At 48.6% G+C, this 16,409-nt stretch overlaps 1 protein-coding gene across 4 annotated transcripts in view; it reads right to left on the reverse strand.

Annotated features, from left to right (window-relative positions):
• SCARA5 (scavenger receptor class A member 5) overlaps nucleotides 1-16,409 on the reverse strand; it is a 119,078-nt gene that overhangs the window by 51,123 nt on the left and 51,546 nt on the right. For all 4 annotated transcript variants that reach the window (XM_054717604.1, XM_008150740.3, XM_054717603.1 and 1 more), the window contains exon 4: nucleotides 2,171-2,845. In XM_054717604.1, the coding sequence (XP_054573579.1) occupies nucleotides 2,171-2,845 (675 nt within the window). The remainder of the gene's footprint in view (nucleotides 1-2,170; nucleotides 2,846-16,409) is intronic.

Raw genomic sequence — 16,409 nt, forward strand, 5'->3', positions numbered from 1 at the left:
TTCATAGTAGGTCATGATTCGATGTAGCTTCTATTATTACTAAGTACCTGCCATGAGCAAGGGAGGTCCAGGAAAAGAGAAGACAGGAAAAGCTAAGATCCCCATGGTGTGGATTTGAAAGGAGACATTCCACCTCCAGTCCTCCTTTGATTTCTGAGAGGTGAAACCCAAAATGACCCAGGACAAGAAACCCAATCCTCTGATTGCCCAGGTTTGAGATTTACTGGTTGCTCCACAAACATGGATTGAGTCCCGGTAACACGTCTTGCACCGCTGGGCGCTGGGGCAAGCAGGAATCAACAGATGGGGGTGGACGGCGGTGTAGCAGAACGAGCACTGGGCGTTGGGCTGAACGTCCTGGCTTGGACATTAAGTTGTACGCTTAACATGGGTGAATCCCACAGCATGTAAATTATGCCTTATTAAAGCTGTTGAAAACCAAAGGCCTGGGTCGGATCATTACCAGCTGTGTAGCCCTGAGTCAATCAGCTATTTCCTCCTGGAGCCCCAGTTGTTTTTCCGCAGGAATCCCTACCCCACCCTCAGTAATGAAACCTGCCTCCACCGACCTCGCAGCTAGTCCTGGGGATCCACTTCGAAACAAAATAAACAACGTGCCACCAAACAGTCCGTGAACTGGAAAGTACTGTGCAAATGGGAGGCCCCATCATTACTCTTTTCTGTTCTGATCAACGTAGAAGCTCTGAGGAGGGAGACTTGGGTGAGCTGGAGAGAGAGAGCAGTGTGGCTCTTGGAAGAGGTGGGTTGGAGTGAGACCTGAAGGATTTGGAGGAGGAGGAGGAGGAAGAGGGAGAAGGAGGCATTGCAGTAGGAGGCACAGCTGGAGTAAAGCCAGGGCCGTGGGAAAGGCGGGCTGTGTCCCTGGGCCAGGGACAAGATGTGTCCCACCGGACTGGATGCTTCACACAGGACAGGGGGTGCAAGCTGGCCATCTCTGGACCATATATGGCCCCCAGATGTGTTGCATTTGGCTCACAGTGTTAAACAATTAAACATTTCTAGAACATTCCATGTTTCTGTTTTCTCTTGAAAAAAAAAATAAAAAATGGGAAGCCCTTGTCAGCCAGCCTGGCCCAAATGGGCTGGACCTGCCAGAGCCCCTACTACTCCCCTGACACTGAGGTCACTTTATTTACTGACATCGCTCCACTGGCCCCTGCAGGCAGCTGTGTTTGCAACCCCTGCATTAGGGGAACAGCTGGAGGAGAGGGCAGGGAAGGTAGGCGGGGGACAGGTATGCGACGCAAAGCTCACCACCTGTGGGACCAGAAAGGCTTGGTCCAAATCCTAGCACCGTCACCAGCACCTGCAGCTCCTCGCCCATTAATGGGATACTCTTGGCACCATACCTGACATAGGTGGTGTTCAGTAATGAATTGGGCAGAAGTTGGGGATCCATGGTGAGTTCTGAGCAGGGGGTGATGCAGGAGAAGCGCATTTCATAAACGCTGCCTCCGGCAGTGATGTGCAGGGTGGACAGAAACAGGAAGACACGGGAGATAGGTGGGTAGAGGCGCCCAGCAAGTGTACAAACGAAGGCCTGCGCATTCCTTTGCCATTATACTTAGGAGGTATACATGAAGCTGGCAAATTGTTAAATAAAACATGTTCTTCTACCTGGGTGAATACGGGGGGAGGCAAAAGTAGGCGAACAGTGGTTTGTATGGAAAATAATACAGGAATTGATAAATAACACAAGAATAAACTCTGCACTCACAACTGTAAACTTACTTTGCCCCGCCCTGAATTGCTTTATAACAGTCTGGAAGGCCAGGTTCAAATTTGGAATTCCAACTCCTTGTAGCTCTACCCAGCCTGAGCCTGCAGCCTGACCCCCAGCCCCAAACGCTTGGCGGCCCCAGCTGGCGCCTCCAAGCTCTGGCGACCCAGTTCCCCATTAGCCACCTTTGGCCATTCTCATGCCCAGGGGAGTGGACACGGAGTGCACTCTCCGAGGGAGACGATGCACAGGCACAGGTACAGGCCTGGAAATGCACACAGGCCATTTAGGCAGAAATTCCCAGGGTCCTCTAGGGCAAGACTTAATCAGGGAGGTGTGGTCTCCCAATGTCAAGCCACCTTGGGGAGGGTGCACAGGGAGAAGAAGTCCTGAGCAGGAGGGGCCCAGGCTGCACTGTGGGTTCCTTACCTTTGGCGAAGGAGATGTTCCTCAGAGCGATGGAGTGCTCCCAGTCCTTGAGGCGCAGGTCCTCCGTGATGGTGTTGAGCACGGCCAGCTCCTGCTTGAGCTGCAGCTCCATGCCCCTGTGCGCCAGGCGCATGCGGCGCGTGTCCTCGCTGGCGTTGCTCACCAGCACCTGCAGGTCCTGCAGCCGCGTGCCGTGGAGGGCCACGTCGTAGGACAGGCTGTAGTTGAGGCCGCGCAGCGCGCCGCCCACATCGGCCAGCTCCTCGCCCAGGACGCCCACCCTGCGCGCCAGCCCGTCGAGCAGGCCGGCGTGGCGCCGCAGCAGCAGCTGGCTTTGGTTGCTCTCCACCTGCAGCTGGTAGAGCTCCAGCTGCGCAGAGTCGCTCTGTTGGCCAGTGCGGTCGCGCAGCAGGGCCACCGCCTGCTCTGTCTGAACCGCCTGCGCCTGCAGCCCCCACAGCGCGCCCTCCAGCCGCTGCACGGCGCCCGCCAGCGCCAGCAGCGAGTCCGACTGGTTCTGGAGCGCGTCCTGCACCTTCCACACCTGCTCCGTCAGGTCCACCTGCAGCGGAGCCTGCAGGAGCCGCAGCTGCAAGTCCCTGAAGCTCTCGTTCAGCCGGTTCACGTTGAGAGTCAGCACCTTCAGGTCGTCTGGGGAGCTCCGAGGCCTGGACACTGAGAATGAGGAGGGCGAGACATGAGTGCCACCAGGGAGGTCCTCGGGTCCCCAGCAGCAGGCCCGGCTAAAACCCGGCATGCAATAGGTGCTCAATAAACAACAGATGAAGGGCAAGCAGAGGTGGCTGTGGTTGAGCGCCTTAAATAGAAACCAGCCACTGTTCTAAGCCAGTGGTCGGCAAACTGTGACTCGCGAGCCACATGTGGCTCTTTGGCCCCTTGAGTGTGGCTCTTCCACAAAATGCCACGTGCGGGCGCGCACGTACAATGCGATGGAAACTTCGTGGCCCTCAAAAGAAATTTCAATTGTTGTACTGTTGATATTTGGCTCTGTTGACTAATGAGTTTGCCGACCACTGTGCTAAGCCAATGGTCCCCACACTTGTCCGCCCATTAGAATCACCTGGCCAGGTGTCCCACCTTCAGACACTGTGATTGAATTGGTCTGGGTGTGACCTGGGCTTTGGAATTTTTAAGAGGCCAGAGATAATTCCAAGGTGCAGACTAGTTTGGGGATCACTGTGCTCATTGAACCATAGGTATGAGGTTGATCCATGTGGCATGGTCATTTCTCTGTGTTGAAAATGGTCAGATATCAGCAGTTTCATGCGGCTAAGCCTACGATCCTGTGTGTTGCTATCCTCTCAAGTCGAGGAGGCGGGTACCACTATTGTCCTCTTTCAGGAGGAGGGCTATTAAAAGGGCCCAAGGTAGCCCAGCAAGTCAGTCGTGGAGCCAGACGGCTTGCTTGCTCCAGAACCCGGGTGCTCCCCCACCAGCCTGCTCCGGAACTGCCTGCAGGACCCACGCCCGCAGCAGACTCAGCCAGGCTCTGGGCAGCAGTTCATTTCCCGGCTCCTGAGTTCAGGGTCCCTGTGCCTCTGGCTCATCTCCTGCAGCCAGGGCTCCTCTGGATGGGGACACACGCTTTTAGATTAACACCTCCCTTCTCTGCCTCCTCCGGTCCTTCTTCTGCATCCCGTGTTTCCCTCTTCAGGCAAACACCTCATGTCAGTGACTTCCTGCGATTCCTCGTGGAGAGGTTCCTTCTCTTGGTTGTAAGCAGCTATTTCACAATCTAAGGGGAAGCATTAAAATCTGGCATGCGGTGCCTCCTGGAAGCTCACGGGCTGCCCTGGCTCGGGCACAGGGCACTGGGATGTCTAAGGATCCTCGCTGCCTGTTTGCAGTGTGCTGTCCATCGCCATCTCCCTCTCTGGTCTGCACGCTGGAGAAATGGCAACCAGAGTAGGAGGTGGGGCAGACGACGCACGGAGGGCATTCGGCCTTGGCAATCTTACAATAGAGAGAGCGGGGAACGTGGTATACAGTTTGTTAAAACAGTGAGAGCATTCGGGTAGAATAGCATTCTTCCAGAGCCTCACTCAGGTTGGGAGGGGAGAAGATTGGTTGTGGGGGTGCTTGGGCCACGGGCAGACCAGCTGTGGCGATCCTTCTGGAAGCACAAGCACTTACGGTGGCCCCTCTGGAGGAGATAAGCCACTTCAGGTTAGACTCAGCGACTCATTGGGCCAGATGGGGCCTCAGAGCCCCTCTGCAACGTCTCCCTCTCCAAGATCACACTGCCCAGTGGTCACCCAGCCTGTGCTTCTAACCATCTCTCCACCTTTAGTTGGTTCAATTAGAACATTCTCATTCTGTTCAGACTTGACATTTGCCTCCCTATAGTTTCTATCCACTGATCCTGCCTTCTGGGGTCATGGAGACCTAGTGAAAACATTTCCCCCATAATTTTGTTATGTGATAAGTTTCTGGTTTAAAACGGCAAGTTTCTACAATGTTCTCTTGTGACGAGGTCCTAAGCGTCCCTACATCCTGGCTGTTCTCTTCTGCACCTACTCCAGTAGGTCACTATCCCCTTATAAAAGGTGGTGCTTGATCTACATGTGGTTTTCCAAGATGTCGACAGATTGGGCAAAATATGGTAGAAGGATCAGCTCCTTCATTATGGTCATGATACTTCTATTAATGTGGCCAAAACTGAGCTCTGTTTAGCTTCATCTGGGTTTTTCAGACTTTCACCATTGGATTTGGGTCTATTCAGTTTTCGGTGACAATTTTCCCCAATTTACAGATGAAGAAACTGAGGCCAGGAGAGTATATGTGATCTGTCCAATGGCCTGTTTTCTGACTCCTGGTTCAGTGATTCACTCCACTGCTCTGCCACCCTGGAAAGTTAACCAGAGAGTTGTCAATACAAATAAAGGTTCTAGAGAAATGGATTCATGACTCAATCACAGCCCAAGTAACCACAGGAACTGTCTGCTTAAGAAATCATCATAGGCCCCGTGTCAATTTTTTTTGTTTGTTTGTTAATCCCCACCCTATAAAGCCTCACCTGAAGATATTTTTCCATTGATTTTTAGGGAGAGTAGAAGAGAGAGGGGAAGACAGAGAGAAACATCAATGTGAGAGAAGCACATCGATTGGTTGCCTCCTGCACGAGCCCTGACGAGGGCCCGGGCTGGGGAGGAGCCTGCAACCAAGGCACATGCCCTTGACTGGAATCGAACCCGGGACCCTTTGGTCCCCAGGCTGATACTCTGTCTACTGAGCCAAACCGGCTAGGGCCCAGGGTTCAATTTTAAAGCTGTGTGTCTGTCCAGTATTTGACTCAGATTGGTTGATAAATGTCAGCGACAGGACAGTTGGAAAACAGCAAGTCTGATATTGTGTCAGTCTCTGCTCACAGTGGCCCTGGAGTTCAAGAGAAACTGCAGTGGATCAGAACTAGTGAGAATACTCTGAGTTTCTGTAATTCTGGTTTTCAAATGGGATCGTGAATGACTGAGGTAACAGTGCATCCTACTTGAGTTAAGTCACAGGACTGATTTAAGACTCCATTTTCCCAGGCCAACCAGAGGCAACACCATGAAGTAGACAATTTCCCTTACTCCAACTCTCTTCCAGCTCCCACCAGTCCCTCCTTCCCTCTCCAGGTGGTCCCCACACCCACCTGGTACCCTGTACACCAGGAGGCCCCTGGCCTTGCCCATTGGCCCCTTCCTCTGAGAACCTACCAGCTCTAGGGCCCTTCTCTCTGTCCAGGAAACTGAACTGAAACTTGCCTGTATGGTGATGGCTGGCAATCAGCCAACCCTCCCTAGAGGGTTCGTTTGGGTCTTTCATTGTTTATTGCACAACCAATATAAACATGAATCCAAATAAAAGAAAGAAAAAATCTACAATCCCACAACCTCCAACAAAGCACTCTGGTTTCTTTCTGTCTTCATTTTTTTTTTTTTTAAGATTTTTAAAATTGATTTTTAGAGAGAGAGGCAGAGGGAGAGAAAAATAGAGAAACATTGATTGGCTGCCTCCTGCACTACCCTCCTCCCCCCTCCTTCCCCCACTCAGACATGTGCCCTGACGGGGAAACTTTCGGTGCATGGGACGATGCCCAACCAACTGAGCCACACTGGCCAGGGCCTGTTTTCATTTCCTAGTTCCATCCATATGCAGACCCAATCTTTACAATTTGATTTCCAGGTTCTTTTTTTTAAAAACCTAATATGATCATTTCATAAGCATTTTCCCACCCTTTTCTCTGCCTTTTATAATTATAATTTTGATGACTGTATGCGGCGAGTCTATCCGGGATGTGTTGTAATACTCATCCTCTTACTATTGAATTTTTTTTTTTCAATCATGGAAAAGACATGCAGAAAGGTCTCTCCTTCTTTTGAAAAATTTCCCAGTAATAAAATTCCCAGAAGTTGGATCTACTGGTCTACTAACAAAAGGCATAGACATTTTTATGATGCAAAAATTCCAGCCAAAGCACTTCCCAAAAGTTATACCTACATGGGAGAAGGTATGTGTACATTATAGATTATGAAATGTTCCTGTTTCAGTGAAACCTCAGTGCGCTGAGTATTACAGTTTTCATATTGTGAATTTCACAGATATAAACGGTGCCTTGTTATTTTTTTGTAAGTGTAAGTGCATTTTGGAAGTGGCCTTTTTAAGGCAATGCATTAGCTCTAAGGAACGATATAGACGTTTTATTTATTTATTTAATTTTTAAAAATATATTTTTTATTGATTTCAGACAGGAAGGAAGAGGGAGAGATTGAACCATCAATGATGAGAGAGAATCATTGATTGGCTGCCTCCTGCATGCCCCCTACTGGGGATTGAGCCCGGAATTGAAACCAGGACCCTTCAGTCTGCAGGCTGATGCTCTAGCCCAGGGGTCCTCAAACTATGGCCCGCGGGCCACATGCGGCCCGCCGAGGACATTTATCCGGCCCGCTGGGTGTTTTTGCTGCCGCTGCCTGTCCTGCTTAGCAGCCGACTCATCCTGGGCCTGCAGTTCATGTGTGGAATGTGGGCCGCACTCTCCGACTCCCCTCCTTCTCTCTGAGGGACAGTGAACTGGCCCCCTGTTTAAAAAGTTTGAGGACCCCTACACCGAATTGGCGAGGGTGACATTTTAGGTATCCCAGCTAATCATAACAGAAATTATCTGGGGGGGGGGGGGTTGTAAATACTCTTTGGGCATCAAATCCTGCTGTATAAGCCCAGAGCAGCCTCCCTTTTGGGGGATCACATACCCCAGAAATGAATGATCTCCTTCTAACACTCATAGTGTGTTCTCAGCCCACTTCACCACACCACCCACCATCTTCCCCCATTTAATTTCTTCCAGATGCTTGCTGTTCTCAACAGGGAACAATTCTTTTTGAGTGTGACTCTCTTAATTCGTGTTTATGCAAACACTCCATTTATCTCTCTGCCTGGTGTATTTATTTTTAATGTGCTTTAATTATTCTTCAACTTTTATGCTTTCACAAAGGGGGAAATAAATCAGAAACTGACAATACTTACTGGCATTTCTTGAGTCCTTACTATTGCGCCAGGCACTGTCCTAAGTGCTTTCCTTATTCCTACACGAAATCCCAAAACCGCCCTGTGAGGTAAGTGTTATTATTATCCTTATATTCCAAATGAGGAAACTGAGGCACACAGAGGTTAAGTAAGTCACAAGGTCACACAGCCAGTGGATGGAGGAGACTGACCACGGCCGGGCAGTTTGGTTCCAGAGCTCCCAGCTCTTAACCACTGTGGGATACTATTGAGAGGGTGGAAGGCACAGAACAAACTTTTTAAGAGACACACAAATACCTAATGAGCTATGAAGTTAGTGAGTTCCCCATCATAAGCTTAAGCTGAAGTCAGGCTGCTTGGCAGGAATCACACAGAGATTCAAATTTGGATTCTGATTCAGTATTAATGGCTGACTATTAATTAATATATTAATATACAATTTGTAATGATATATGAGTGATGGGTTAATGTTAGCCTCCGGCCATGCCCTGGGCTAAGGGACTTGTACACACTTATCTCCGGCAGCCTTCCCACATGCAAGCCATCGCCTTCCCACCCACACCCTGGTGCCAAGTCAGCTTCCTGTTCCGTAATTGTCCTTTATGTTCATGAAAAAAAAAAAAAATCACATGCTGGTTAAGTCAAGGCGCTCCAGATGTGACTGACCAGAGAGGCTATCTTCCCCCAACACACCGGGCACACCCGCAATGCCAGCGAGGCAGACCTGCGTGTGGGCCGGGAGGAAGGAAGCAAAGTGCTCTGTTGGATGTTTAGTGACATAAATCTGGGGCACTGGTGTTAATAACCCTTCGTATTTGTATAAAAGTTCACATCCATTGCTTCGCGTTTCAACATAACTAACCTTGGGAGGTCGGCAGGGCAAGTACATATTCATAATCTCATTTAAGGATGAAAATGGAGCTCAGAGAAGTCAAGAGATGGGCCAGAAGCATAAAATAAGGATGAACTGGGTCATCCGTCCCTTAATCCATTCACATGCCCAACTCCAAAATTTATATGCGGAAGCAGGGCAGGGGATGGCATTTAGTAAGCACCTACTGCATGCCAAACTCAGTCCCAGTCTCTGACTAGAAGTTGCTTCATTTCATCTTCCCAACCACCTGGTAAAGCCCATTTTCAGATGAAAAAGCTAACGTACTAGTAGGTGGCAGAGCATGAAAGCGGGCTCAGGCTGCACAGTATCTGAAGGCCCTGCTGGGCCCCCCTTCCCTCCCTTTGGGAGAGCACTGGTGGGGGGCACCAGCAGTCCCCGGGGCAGAGGCCCTGCACCAGTCCCAGAAGCAGGAGGGGCTTGTTAGAGGTTTGGGAGAGCAGGAAAAAGTGGCATCTGAGAAGTCTGCCAGAGGTGCCCAGCGGCAGGCAGCGCCGAGAGCACTGCCAAATGCCTTACGGTTCTCACGTGGTCACCCCAAGCCTGCGGGCAGACGGTGTCACCATTTTACAGAAGGAAAAAATGAAACCAGAGGAATTAATTAGCTCAAGGCCATCCTGTCTGGCTCGAAGTCCATGCTTATTTCATGGCCTCATGTAGGCCAATGACGCTGCAGGAAGGAAGGCGGTATCAGAATTCATAGAGCATCACATTAAGGGCAGAGTGTGGGAACGGATGGGGCTGAAATGAGACTGCAAAGCCATCACATCAATAAGCACCAAGAAGTAAACCGGGGGTGGTAGGGTGGGGGGTGGGGGGCTGGGAGGGGAGGACTTCTCTTAGGTGGTCTGCAAAATTGGGTTGCCTTTCCTGCGATCTGGATACAAGTGACTTGAATAGAAAATTGAAGTAAAAGTGGAACATAATACTCATTCAGAATTGCATAATACAGAGGTTATCAGTGCATCTTTAGCCCTTAAAGTGATGCACATTTTCATTAGGGTTCCCCTGACCCCAGATGCCGGCCGCGTGGTGTGTGGCCGTGCAGCCACAGGGCTCTGCGCTCAGAGGGCCCTGTGCTTGGGGCTTAATGCTCTGCGGTCCCTCTTTCGAAAAGGTAATTTCACCTTTGATAAATTTGTGTTTTGTAAGTGAAGGGCTGAGGCAGGGGCAAGGAAGTGGATGGGGGAGGGGAGGTGTTAGGGGACGCTCATAACGACCCAAAGAGGAGGGCAGCAGATGGGTAAGTTCTGGGTGAGCTTTTATGTTGCAGTACCCCATGCCCCCGCCTCTAGCTCAGCAGGATGTCCAGGACAAACACGTACAAGCTGGAGACCGGCTTCTTTGCCTGTGGCCCCATCAGGCCCTGCACACACACAGGAGGAGCCAGGAGCTTCCAGAAGGGGCCCTTAAGAAAGAAGCCAGACGGACTCTCCGTCTTTGCACAGGTGCCTGTGCTTTTGGATGCCAGCCTGGGGACTCCCCCGCAGTGGCTCCAGGGCCACAGGTTTTGCCTGTGTCGGTATGGTACCCTGAATGCCCACCTGCAGCGGCCTTTGTCAGTTCAGAGGCTGTAGGGCTCTCCAAGAGAGCAAGCGAAGGTGGCCAATCCTAGGTCTCAGAGGCAGGATCCAACAACCAAGGATGAGGACTGCCCGCCCCCTGAAACGGTGGGTTGGCTGCAACCCAGACGCTGGTCCTTTCCAAACAGACCCTGGCACATCGGTGAGCAAAGCTGTGAGCTGGAGGATGCACAGAGCACGTGCTGCCTGGTGGCCGGCGGCCAGCCATGGTATCCACATTCGGATGGCCTGGCACAACCTCCTGGGATTGGAGGGTGAAGAAGAGGAAAGCTTTAGTACCACTGACCGGGAATTGAACTGTGACCTCCTGGTTCATAGGTCGATGTTCAACCACTGGGCCACACCAGGCTGGCAAGGCTTTCATACTTTTGAATGACATGGCATCCAGTGAAATGGAACCCTCAGCCCGGTTGAATTGGTATGCCTTGGTGATCAACAGCAGATGGAAAGCTAGCAAGCTTTATACTATAGATGACAAAGTTCAAAACTATCTTCATCGACGTGAAATCTCAGCTGAAGGTAAGAGGATATGTATACAAGGGACAAGTGTGGTGCCTGGCATTTGCAATCAGACTCTGAAAGAGATCCCTGGGTTCAGCATCAGTTAGCTTGTGTTTATCAAATTGCTACCTATACTTCAGACCCTCCGTGTGTCTCACACCACTCAACCCTCAAAACGACCGGTGAAGTAAGCATTAAGAGGAGGAGGCTAAAGCTCAGAGAAATTCAGTGCATTTTCAAAGGTCTTGTAGCTAGGAAGGCATAAAACCAGAATTGGGCACAGGTCTTCTGATGCCAACTCCAGCGTCTCTCCGCCAGACTCTCCTCCTGGCCTTCACATCACGGTGGGAAAAAATAGCAAACACACACAATGAGAACAAAGTGGTACGATGTTATCATCAGGCATTGTAAATAAGATGACTGCTTGTGGTTTTTCTAACACTGCACCTGAAATCACCCTGCCAAGCTTCAATAGGTCATCCTGGGCTAGCTGATTCTTAGACATCGCCAACAGTCCAGCCGGGAGCATGTCTTTGATATCCAATCCAGAGCCATACCTTCCCTATCAGGCCTGAGAGGCAATATTCTGAAGCATAGTAACCTATCCATCTTGTATAAAAAATTGCTGTTTGAAACTCTGCTATTGTTAGATAATCACTAGTCCTGTAAACTCTGTCATTATAAACTCTGTCACTTTAAGACAGCCTGTTATTCTGTAAAATGACTTTGCTTTTAGTTCAAATAATAGAAAAAGATAAACTTAACTGTCTGACCTTGCAAGCTAGCCATCCAATGTAATAGACTAATACTGCTAATATTTATGCCAAGTACAAACTCATTATGTATTCAAGGTTACAACTGTCTGTAACAATAACTCACACAGAGCCCTTTGTTATATCTGCAAACAAAGAGGCTCGAAACGTAAAAATACGGAAAAACTTCCTGTATGGGTGGCTCAGAGATTTGGAAAAGACACCTCCCTCTGGGCCGCACGCAATAAATGACTCCTAATTAATTGGCTCATTAAGGCGTCTTGTATCTCAATCGATGATTGACAATACAACAATTCCTCTGCCTTAATTATCCCATGGCCAGGTACCAGGCAACCAGAGACCACCTCTGTAGTCTAAAGCTCACCAAAATAATTGTTGTTTATCCCACCCTGCCTTGCCTTTCTCACACAAACTCCAATAAAGGCCTAGGAGTTCCCCTTACTGCCTTCGGCTGATGCTTCCCCCGTGGCCCTGGGTGCTATGCCGCCTCCCGTCTCTGTGAGTGCAATCAACTCTGTTTCCCCAAGCCTCTCCTCTGCCTCCTCTGTGGCCACACTTGTCTGACCATTTCATGAAAAAATACAGAACCTGTTCCTGAGTCCAGCTTTACAGATGAGGCTTAGACAGACTGAGCAGTTTGTTTAAGACAACACTACCTGTGAATGGCAGGTCCAGACTTAAACCCCAGACTGACTACCTGCTCTATCCCAGTGCGCAGTCCACCCTTCTTGCTCTAGCACAGTGGTCGGCAAACTGCGGCTCGCGAGCCACATGCGGCTCTTTGGCCCCTTGAGTGTGGCTCTTCCACAAAATACCACGGGCGGGCGTGCACGTACAGTGCGATTGAAACTTCGTGGCCCATGCGCAGAAGTCGGTTTTCGACTCTCAAAAGAAATTTCAATCGTTGTACTGTTGATATTTGGCTCTGTTGACTAATGAGTTTGCCGACCACTGCTCTAGCAGGAGCCCACTGAGGCTGGGTTAGAGGGTCCCCTCTCCATCTCTTCACGTGCCTCCCGGCACAGTCACATGAGGGTGGTGAGGTTGGGGGGCATGTCTCTCTGTATCTATCTTTCTGGACACTTGTTCCATAAAGACAGAGACAGCTCAGTAGCAGTTCCCAGGAGTTCCCACGTGGCTTTAGGTTGGAGTGGTATGAGCTCTCCCTGTTGGCCCTTTTTCTCAGACCCATCTTTCCTCACTGGTTGAGCCTGTCATAAAGTATTTTAAGGAAGTTGGAAATTATTCTCTCTAATAAGCATATAAAAAATCTGGGCCAGACTTGCCAGGAATCTAGGCACTTAAAGGGTTTCCTCTTTCAGAACATGAGGTTTGCAACCCATGTATCAAATCTCTCATATTGCTGTTCTTCAGCAAGTTGACTCCTTGTGCCAAGATCATAGATGCTTGGAGTGGAAATTGACTTTAATAATCATTTACATCTTATTTTCAGATGAGGAAACAAAGGCTGAGAAAAATAAAAAATATCCCAAGTCATCTAGATTGTTGGTGGCAGAACCAGGCCTAGCACTTATATTTCTTAAAACCTAGTTCATCTCTCTATCTACTATCCCACACTACTGCCCAGAAAACCAGAATTAGGTATCTATCCATCTGCCCACCCATCCATCCATCCATCCATCCATCCATCCATCCATTCATCCATCCATCCATCCATCCATCCATCCATCATTCATCCATCCATCCATCCATCCATCCATCCATCCTTCATCCATCCATCCATCCATCCATCCATCATTCATCCATCCATCCATCCATCCATCCATCCATCATTCATCCATCCATCCATCCATCCATCCACATCCATCCATCCATCCTTCATCCATCCATCCATCCATCCATCCATCATTCCATCCATCCATCCATCCATCCATCCATCCATCATTCATCTACCCATCCACCCATCCATCTATATGACTCATCATGGACAATAATGCAAAAATCATTCCCATCCCAACAAGCAGAGTTTTATTCCCATTGAAAATATTGACACTAAGCGTGAGAGTTATTTTAAAATGTTAATTGGCCCCAAGTGTATCTCGCATTATTAGGTTGGATATCTTTAGTATTGCACAAATATTTAGTATTGCAAAAGAGTAATATGAAAGTATGCCAGTGATAGTCATCAATCATAATATGGTATTCTGTGGTCTTAGAACATTTTCTACAAAAGGGAAAAAATTTAATAACAACTTTTAACATACTGTAATTAAAAGCTGCGTGCATCTCACGTTTCTAATTTTTAAAAAACTGACAGGGTGTGTGAAGTGCAGAAGATTACATAAAGATTTAGAATTTCATAGACTGAGAATTAAATGGTCCTTAGACATAGATTAGAAAGGAAGGGATAATGAAGTTAGCACCCTAAGGCCTGGGTTTAGTAAGTCCTACCCACCACTTAACTTGCTCCTCTTGGACAAGGGAATTCATCATTTTGAGTCTCTCCCTTTTAATCTAAAAACAGAATGAACAACATCTACCTCGGGGTTGTTGTGAGGATTAAAGGGAAGAGTAATTGAGCACTTACTATGGGCCAGGCATTGCTATGTGGTTTGTGTAGGTATTATCTCATTTGAGGAAATAAAATACATGGGAAGAAAATCCCCGTATATATTGCAAGACCCTATTCAAACTCATACTATTTATGTTCATGGACATCCTCTACGCAAAATGCCTTCCCTTTCTTCATTATTAGGTTTGCTTGCATTACTACTCATAATGCAACGTCTAACAGTTGCATCGAGTTTTACATTTTACACAGCACTGTTATATACAGTATCTAATTTTAGGTTCAGGACCAGCATTTACTATAATCCCACTTATTAGTATACTGGATAAAGAACTGAGGGCGGTGAAAAGAAATGGTTTTTTCACCACTAACTAGTGACAGCCAGGCCTCGAGAGTCAGTCTTGCTCCTCTCAATAGTGTATTCCACCCACTTTTATGCCTCATCTTCCTCATGTTTGTGACTCTCCAGCAACCTGAAGACACAGCTCTTCAGCCTCTTTTCCCCCAGTGACCCCAGGCCTACTCCCCCTACTTACTCCCTGGTAATTATTTGGTACTTTCCAAAGAGATCCAGAAGGCTGACTCCTCTCTTCTCAAACACTTCCACCAAGCTTTTCATAAGGGGACCTGCCCACTGTCTTCCATGGGCAAGTTGATCCTATAACTTAACCTTCCCCATTGGCTCTCCTCTGGCGGCTATGTCTGAATCACTCTTGTGCCTGGATTCAGAGATGCTTTCAAATGCCCCAAGCCTCTGGGGAGATGACCTACTTCTATACTCGTCAATGACAAACCTGGGCAGCTGCAGCCCCCACCCCCCCCCCCCCCGCCTTTCTTTGCTCTACCTCCTGGACCGCATAGCACTGCTGAATACTTGAGCCGTCTTGGCCCACTCTTGTACTGTTTGAGTGCACCTGGAGTTGAACGGCCTTGAGTGAATTGGTGGGCCGGGGGAAAAATTCCCTTAGCCGCTCTTCGAAACCTTCTTCGTGCCCCTACCGCCCAAGCCTGCTTCATCCCTCTCATTCTTAGACCCAAGAATATGAATGCCAGTTAGCAGGAACTCTATGCTTGCACCTCCCATCTCCCTGCATCCACATTGTTTCCTCTGGGACCAGAGTGAGAAGCAAGCCTTTCCCTTTCCAAGGTGACCTGCAGCCTCTGAGTTCCTGGCCACCCCTTGCCAGCTCCCACAGGAAAGCACGTGGTGGGAGGTGGGCAGGGTCTGTGATTCCTGCCAGGACTCATGCGTGACTGCGGCACCAAGTGGGAAGGAGGGTGGGGTGTTAGGGAGTTACCTCCTAAACAGTGAGGATTTCCAACAAGACAGTTATTTAATATTTGAAGACAGATCCAGCCTTGCCAGTGTTGCTCAATGTTTAGAGTGATGGCCCTCCAACTGAAGGTTTGATTCTCAGTCCAGCACACCTATCTGAGTTGCAGGTTTAATTCCAGGTGGGAGGCAACCAATCCATGTATTTCTCTCACATTGTTGTTCCCCTCTCTCTCCCCCTCTCTCCCTCCCTCCCTTCCACTCGCTCTAAAAATCAATGCAAAAAAATATCCCCTGGTGAGGATTAACAAAAAAAAGAAAAAAAAAAAAAAAAAGAAAAGAAAACAGATCCCCTTTCCTTTAAAAAAAAAAAATATATATATATATATATATATATATATATATATATATATATATTATTATTGATTTCAGAGAGGAAGGGAGAGGGAGAGAAACATCAATGATGAGGGAGAATCATTGATTGACTGTCTCCTGTCTTTCCCTTACTGGGTATTGAGCCCACAACCCAGGCATATGCCCTGACCAGGAATGGAACCGTGACCTCCGAGTTCATGGGTCGTTCAACCATGAGCCACACTGGCCTGGCCAGATCTCCTTTCCTTAAGGAAAGTCCCTTCACTACACAAATCATCTTCTTTTAATGTGTTTCAGCGTGTCTGCCTCCAGCAGTAAATGCTGAACAACTGGTTCTCCAGGACAAAAGCTACAATCCCACTTTATTTATTTATTTATTTTTTTAATTTCTTTATTGATTAAGGTGTCACATATTTGTCCTCATCCCCCCATTCCCATCCCACCCCTCTCCCCACGCATGCCCCAATCCCCTGTTGAACTTAACCGTTGGATAGGCTTATATGCATGCATACAGGTCCTTTGGTTGAACTCTCCCCCTCCCCCCACCCTCCCCCTACCCTCCCCTATCCTCCCTCTGAGGCCCGATAGTCCGATCGATGCCTCCTTGCTTCTGGTTCTGTTCTTGTTCCTCAGTCTATGTTGTTCATCATTTCCTCTAGATGAACGAGATCATATGTCACTAGATATATACTAATAAGAACTGAATGTGAGACGAGCAATAATATTTATGCTGACAGGCAAATGAATCAATCTGTAGCGAGCTTTCCCCTGGACCAACAGTTC

This window comes from Eptesicus fuscus, chromosome 6, assembly GCF_027574615.1.
Source record: "Eptesicus fuscus isolate TK198812 chromosome 6, DD_ASM_mEF_20220401, whole genome shotgun sequence".
Lineage (NCBI taxonomy): Eukaryota > Metazoa > Chordata > Mammalia > Chiroptera > Vespertilionidae > Eptesicus > Eptesicus fuscus.